At 34.2% G+C, this 7911-nt stretch overlaps 1 protein-coding gene across 1 annotated transcript in view; it reads left to right on the top strand.

Moving 5' to 3' along the window:
- The window catches only part of LOC111088515 (zinc transporter ZIP3-like), a 26656-nt gene extending 20034 nt beyond the window's left edge, over nt 1-6622 (top strand). Inside the window, exon 3 of the mRNA XM_022398896.1 lies at nt 5546-6622. Coding sequence (XP_022254604.1) covers nt 5546-5779 — 234 coding nt within the window. The 3' untranslated portion in view covers nt 5780-6622. The remainder of the gene's footprint in view (nt 1-5545) is intronic.
- The last annotated feature ends 1289 nt before the right edge of the window (nt 6623-7911 follow it).

Here is a 7911-nt window from a genome sequence, read left to right as displayed (position 1 = left end):
GCGCGAAATTCCAAAAAACAAAACAAACAAATATTCAAGGCGCATTTAACTCCAAGAAACTTACGATCTCATCAGCAATGTCAGTACAGATTTAATCATAGTTTCTAGAACATTAGCCAAACATGAAACAAGTATCACTATCCCAGGGTTTAAATATAAACAAATAACAACAGTAGAGATATAGCTGTCCTTTTAAAAAATAATTTAGCTAACATTATATCAATAGAATATAGTCTCACCTCAACAACAAATGAATGTATATTTTGTAACATTCATTTAGATAATGCCAATGTCATACCAATAGGTGCCATATATAGCTCCCCCTCAAAGGTCCTAAACATAAATTATCTTCAAAATTGTATAAATAAAATATCCAATAATTATTGGAGATTTGAACTCCCCACACACAGATTACTTCAGCAGTCGCATAAATAGTAGAGGAACTTTACTCCACACACACTATTAGAAAATAATAACGTGCATATATTTAACACGAACACATCAACAAGATGAAACTCGACACATATGAAGTTTTAAATTACATTATTGTACCTAACTCATTACTTCCAAAATTTAGGGTTTCGTTTTATTTTCTATTCGTGTGATTAATAGTGGAAGAAAAGTATCAATGAATGTGTTGAACTCCTTCCAGTTAACGTCTGTGTTGTTAAAAGCTGGAAGGAGGTCTGATATCGGATGTGGTAAGTTTGAATGAGGTGTAAATGAAACAGGGAAGTGATCGCTAGAAATTTCGGGGTGAACTTTAAAATTTAGGTAACTACGCTGACCAACTTACACTAGCCATAACGAAAGCTACAGAAAAAGTAATCCCCACAACCTCTAGAGGCTAATCCCCCAGTAGCACAGCGGTATGTTTGCGGACTTACAACGCTAGAATCCAGGTTTCGATATCCGTGGTGGGAAGAGCACAAATAGCCCATTGTGTATCTTTGTGCTTAACTTCAAATTAACAAATAATCTAGAGGCTATCATAGCAATCAGTGGAAACTCACGAGGGAAATACATTCATTTATATTAGAACGTAGACGCCTTAGACGATTACTGATAACTACACGGAATACTTCCCTAAAACCTAAAATTAATAAAATACACTCACAAATAAAACGAAACATAAAAATACTTAAAGAAACAAACTGGTTAGACTTTTGTTGCAATAGCTTTGATAACGCACAAGATAATTCTGAAACTTTTAGGGAAAAAAGTCAAATCACTAACTTATGAGAAAAGAAAAAAAAACATGTTCCACCATATTAAATACAACAACATTACAGCTAAAACTGACTTAGAGAAAGCGAATCTTTTAGCGGATTACTTCCAGGAATTCTTTAATGACCTAAATTCCCCAAGCTATCACCAGAATAACCGCAAAAGAGTTGACAAACATGTTAAGAAACATTCAAAGGTTTCCAGCTAATAATTTAAACACCGATACAATTGTCGGCAGCGACGACATTCTAAATCGAAAAGTCTCTATAGGTGAACTAAAGACCAGTCAGTATAAAAACATTAAAACTCATCCCCCGGACATGACGGTATCACAAACATTATTCTTAAAAAACATCAGCTATTATGCTTAATCATTTAATTAATTTCTTAAATCTATCACTATTAATATGCTACTTTCCAGGTACATGGAAAAGAGCAGTTATCACAGTTATTCACAAAACACAGGCAGCCAATAGCTCTAACTCTGACAATTTCAGACCAATTAGTTTACTAGTAAACATGTAAACTAGTTGAAGGAATTATAGCGGAAAAACTCTTGTACTTCTACGAAGAAAATAACCTTCTTTCAAACATACAAAACTCTTCTCCCAAAAACTATAGATTATTTAACATGGCTCACGGAATCGGTTTTTAAATCATTCAACAATAATCAAGCCATTATTGGAGTTTTTCTTGATGTTTCGGAAAGCTTTTGACAGTGTGTGGTCTAATGCCATTAGATATGGACTTAAATCAGTGTTAACTCACTGACTGCACTGCAGTTATTAAAATAAATAATACATTGTCAACAACAATAAATATCACAGCAGGAGTTCCTCACGAATCAGTTCTCTCGCCATTCCTTTACCTCATATTTATAAATAACACACCTTTCCAATACCTCATATATATACATATATATATATATATATATTTCCAATACGCTTATGACATTACTCTTTGGAGTGTATCAAGAAGCCCGTTACTAGCAGCGAAACGCGTTCAAAAATCACTTAACACAATCAATGATTGGTGGGTTATGCTGAAACCCCTTAAAACTCTAGGTATAATATTTCAAAAAAGCTTAAATAAGCATTTTAAAAATTCTAAAAAGTAAAACTAAAATTAGGTAATGAAGAAATCAAATTTTGCTTTAAAGCCAAATTTCTTGGTGTTACATTCGACAAATGACTCGCATGGTCAGAGCATATGAAGAAAACACACGAAATCATCAGTATAAGTATCAATCACCTCAGACTTATAGCTGTCAAAAATAATAAAGGATGTAAAGCTAACACTATTTTAAAACTCTACAAAATGTATATTCGACCCATCATTGAATACGGCTGCCAAGTCACTATAAATATGTCAGATAACACAAACAAAAAGTACAATATCAACAGAATAGAGTATTAAATTAGCCCTAGGGCTTCCAAGTTACATCCCCGTTAGCTATATACACAAAGCAAGTAAAATACCACTGCTTAAAGACATGCTAGATGCATTGGCTCAAAATTATTTAAAAAAGCAGAAACAAGAAACACATTAACGTCTGCCTTTCACAGCATTACATGTGCCCCACACAAAACAATACCCCCCATACAATATGGACCACAGCCAAACATAGAATATGCACACACTATGAACTTCGTTTAGTTTTTTTATTTTTAATAACTAATCCCATGTTTTTGTCTTACAGCTTTGGCACAGGACAGGCGGATTATTCGACGCCTGTCCTGTGAAAGTAATTTTTCTCGGGGCACTCCCGTTTCCCCCTACAACAATTTCCACGGCATTGGATATTTTTACCACAGCCAAGGCATTGAATTTATAGATCTCCCACCAACTTGTGACCATGACTACGGGCCGTCAAAGTTGTCGAAATCTGGGATGTCGGCCTTGACCTTCTGCTTCGCCATCTCTGCCTTCACCAATTCCCAGTGGAAAATTTATATCAGAACTTAAATGATCCTAATACAGTTATTAAAAGCCCACTTTAATTAAACTTAATCTCCACCAGCGGGGCGAAGGGGATATTAATATCCTTGAACACCCCAATTTAGTAAAGTTTCTTTCCTTTTAAAACTAAATATCTGTCACGATTTTTTAAAAATCAAACATCGGTACAGCACTCGAGCTATTACAAACATTCTCCAGTACAGGGAACATGATCTTCAGATGTAGTCGTGTTAATGGTCGGAAATATTAATACTCTTCTAATTGATATATACATATAGTTTAGGTTCTGGAAGTGCATACTTTAAAAAGGTGTTAAAATTAGGGAGTACTTTCATTTCGGATACTATTAAAATGTTTTCAGAGAAAAACATTTTTGATAATATTGAATTTTAGTACGTTTCTGTTCTGTAAAATGAAATTGTCCCCATTTCTTTCTATCCATCCTCAACTGTCGAGTGTGAAAGTCTGAACAATAACATACACGTTTAAAAGCCTTCGGATGACAAAACGAAAAGAATTGAAATGCGGTAACTTACGAAGAAACAATATTTCTGGAATGAGTTTACGTTACATTTTTGTGTAGTTTTTAGAGCTCATGAAAAGGAATGTTATAAATTGTTCTTGACTGAATTGAGTTTGTGATGGTAATAATAGAGACTAAAGTAGATAATACAGTAATTATGAGGTTTTTGAATCCATATAAATATTATATAAAGATCGCCATTATAGGAGGCCTAACTGTATTTCTTTGATTTTCTGACCTGGGTTGACGAGCCTTGCATATGCGAAAGTGCAGTCTACAGCAGAGGGAGTGGCTAATAAAAGAATGTATCAGGCCTTACATCACAGATTATAATTTTAGTTTTATCTTTAGTGAAAAGAAGTCTGTCATGTAATAGATAATACAGTTTTCACTTTCGTAAAATTGTAGGCAGGTAGTTTTAAGTTATCAGCTTAATTCTCACAGTAATTATCAAATGTTATTTATCACTTGTCATAACTTTCTTCAACGTTTATAATTCAATATTTAGGGGTTTCTGAAGGAATATGGAAGAATGAAAATTGTTTAAAAAAATGAAATTTATAATTTTCGTCATTATTAATTTGTTTCCACTGCAAAATAACAACTTCTCTACCATAACACGGGACCTTTAAACATTTTCAATTTCTTTAGGCTCTTTCTATTTGATGTAGAACACCATAACCCTTACCATACTATAAAAATTAAATTTATAATGTTTTTATAACACTACAGTTTTTGTTTTTGAATTTCGAAGACGTCCTACATAGTACAAATTCTCATTTAAATTATAATAAATAATTCTATTGTTTTATTGTCAGATATATCATGTGTTTTATACACGTATCAACAGAGTATTGAACACGCTCATACAAAACGATTTTGTTTGTTTCTTGGTAAGAACGATGATTCAATATGGGCTATATGTACTCTGCCCGTCGCGGGTATTCTTGCCGATTTCTAGTGTTATAAACCCTCAGAGGGGAAATAAATAATGAATATAAATATTAAATCTATAATGTTTTTGTTGAATTGTACAGTTAATACTTTGTTTCTTTTTCTAGCAATTAAAAAAAGGTTTGGTTTAAATTTCGCGCAAAGCTACATTATGGCTATCTGCGCTAGCCGTCTAGACTAGAGGGATTGTTTGTTTGTTTTTGAATTTCACGCAAAGCCACACGAGGGCTATATGCGCTAGCCGTCCCTAATTTAGCAGTATAAGACTAGAGGGAAGGCAGCTAGTCATCACCAACTTTGGGGCTACTCTTTTACCAATGAATAGTGGGATTGACCGTCACATTATAACGATCCCAAGGCTGAAAGAGCGAGCATGTTTGGTGAGATGGGGATTCGAACTTGCAACCCTCAGATTGCAAGTTAAGCGCCCCTAACCACGCCGGACCCTTTAAAAGAAGGGTTGTTATATATTTTTTATATGGTATACGAAATGACTGAATGTAAAAATTAGTTCATTTATCAACTAGGTAAGATTCAATAAGTAAATTCTTTAATCTAAAGAATAATAATTAATCGAAGGCTTATGGTTTCTCATACTTCATGAAAATATAATGTATTCCTTGTAAAATCTCATATAATCAAAAAGAACTTAAGCACAATACTTCTAATTTGCTTATGTAACTCAAGTATCTATGTTATTTGGAATTGCAATATCTATTCATGAGCATTTGAATGACTACTTGTGGTTGCGTTACCTAACCGATGTAATGTATGTTGAAACCACCACTTTATGTTAATTAGATAATAATAATATTTAAGACCACACCATGAAGAAAGTGCACATTTAATAATGTTGAGTTATATTTTTTTTTTCTTTTCCAGTTAGTTGGCTTGTTAGTTGGCAGCAATCAGACTATTGGTGGACAAACTGCCAGTGCAGTACTCCAAGCAATCTCAGCGGGAACATTTATCCATGTGACGTTTTTGGAAGTGATTCCATCAGAACTTAAAGATGGTGGCCATCGACTGCTAAAAGTTTTTTTTCTGTTTATTGGTTTTTTGTTATTATTAATTTGTTCAATATTACTAAATGAAGGTGCTGGCCACATACACTAAAATGCCGGTAGCTTATTTATACATTTTGTTTTAAACAGATTATCATGTTATTTTTCACTAATCTCCTCTGTTAGGGAGTCAAGCAGGCATGTTTAAATAGGCAATATCGAGTGTAATATTAATTTGTTTGTAGTTAAGCACAAGGGGCTATCTGTGCTCTGCCCACCACGAGTATCGAAACCCGGTTTCTAGCGTTGTAGGTCCGCAGACATACCGCTGTGTCACTGATTTCATACAAATACTCTTGATTTTTGTCAAAGTGCTTGGTATTTAGTAAAACGTGGAGATACACAATATACACTTTGGAGTTAACATGATTTTGTCTTTCAAACAACTTGTGTAGGTTTACATAGCTCCACGAGTTCTTTAATAGAAAAGATGAAACTGTAATGTTGAATACTATTAAACAAGTATATCAAACCAAAACATGATTTCTCGGTCAGTTACTCTTATTTGAACTTCACTATCTTAAATAATTAAAGAAAAGCCAAATATATTGATATAAGTCGTATCATGTGATGTACACTGGAAGCTGAATTTGACTTTCGGATTAAATGTGTATGTTAGTGGTTGTCTCCATGCGAGTTGTAAGAGTAAACTGTAAATTGAGACTCATGCTGCAGTAGGAGTGTAGTGCCATTATATTCATAGTTTTCAAAATTTACGAGTTGTAGCCTCGTGACATATGAAAAAACAACAACAAGAAACAACAACAGGTGTTTGACTTTGTCTAACTTCAACAACATCACAAGAGATTAGCCAGTCATTTATTAAAAACAAGGTATTGACGGACATCAATTTTTGGTAACAATTTTTGGTAATTTTAACATAATCCATTTACATGAAACAACAACTGAGTACCTACGCCATCTCTTGAAGCAGAGGGATTCTTCTACCTTACAATAGCATTCAAAACTGCGTGCAAATATCAGGTTAAACTAGAAACAATATCTGCAGACAGGTGGATACATTAAGGGAAAGACAAAAGCGGCATTTGGTGAACATACTAGGTAACGTTGACTAAGATTCACGTAACGATTAGTTTTATGTTTATAATTTTATATAGGGAGCCACAGACGTGAAAGATACAAATAACTTTAGAACATAATTATACTTGTATTCGCACCATATAGATTACATAATTCTACTCATCATCTTTTTTTTTTTAAGAAATTGGAAATGTTCCTTGAGGCAGCTTTTTTTGGCTTCTTTGGAACCATGGATGAAACAAACTATGGAACGTTGACATTATTAACATGTAGATGCGGGAAGAACTTGATGACCAACAGACCACGCCACTGTCTTCCTCCCTTCCTCCGGATCTGGTCTTGAATGCCCATTTTGTTCATTGTTGCTGGAATCGATACTCCCATTACCTGAGACTAAAGGCAATATATCAGATTAAAACCAATTTTAAAGACCGGAATTAGTAAGATATTATTTAAATTATTCTCAGGTTAATTTCAACTATCTGAGGCTTAACACAAGAAATAGGGTGTTGAAGTATTTGCAACTGACATTTTCTAATCTGAGACTAACATCAAATAAAATAAAGGCTATTCAGATGATACTGTTTCAGCCGAGACTGAAACAAAACAAAGAATAACTATTCAGCTGAGATAACAAACATGAATAAGATTTATTCAAATGGAAGTATTTATCAAATGAACTATGCCGCACGAAATGTTTCCATTATTTTTAGCTCATAGAATGGTTCCGAGTTTTTTGAAGTACAAACTTTAATTCGGCTTGACCGATTTGAGGTCGAATTACAGCTGCAGCTATTCAGGATTCCCGCTTATTAACTTTCTAATTGGTAACACGTAATTTTTGTATTTTTTTTTAATTTCGCGCAAAGCTACACGAGGGCTATCTACGCTAGCCGTCCCTAATTTAACAGTGTAAGACTAGAGGGAAGGCAGCTAGTTATTACCACCCACCGCCAACTCTTGGGCTACTCTTTTACCAACGAATAGTGGGATTCATCGTAACATTTTAACGCTCCCACGGTTGAAAGGGCGAGCATGTTTGGTGGGACGGGGATTCGGACCCGCGACTAATTGCGATCCGAGCGCCCTAACCACCTGACCATGCCGGTCCGATTTTGTAATTGAAAGATAAAATTCCGTAAA

This window comes from Limulus polyphemus, unplaced genomic scaffold, assembly GCF_000517525.1.
Source record: "Limulus polyphemus unplaced genomic scaffold, Limulus_polyphemus-2.1.2 Scaffold3925, whole genome shotgun sequence".
Taxonomy (NCBI): Eukaryota; Metazoa; Arthropoda; class Merostomata; order Xiphosura; family Limulidae; genus Limulus; species Limulus polyphemus.
The sequence above is the reverse complement of the archived record's forward strand: the minus strand, read 5'-3'. Positions and strand labels throughout refer to the sequence as shown.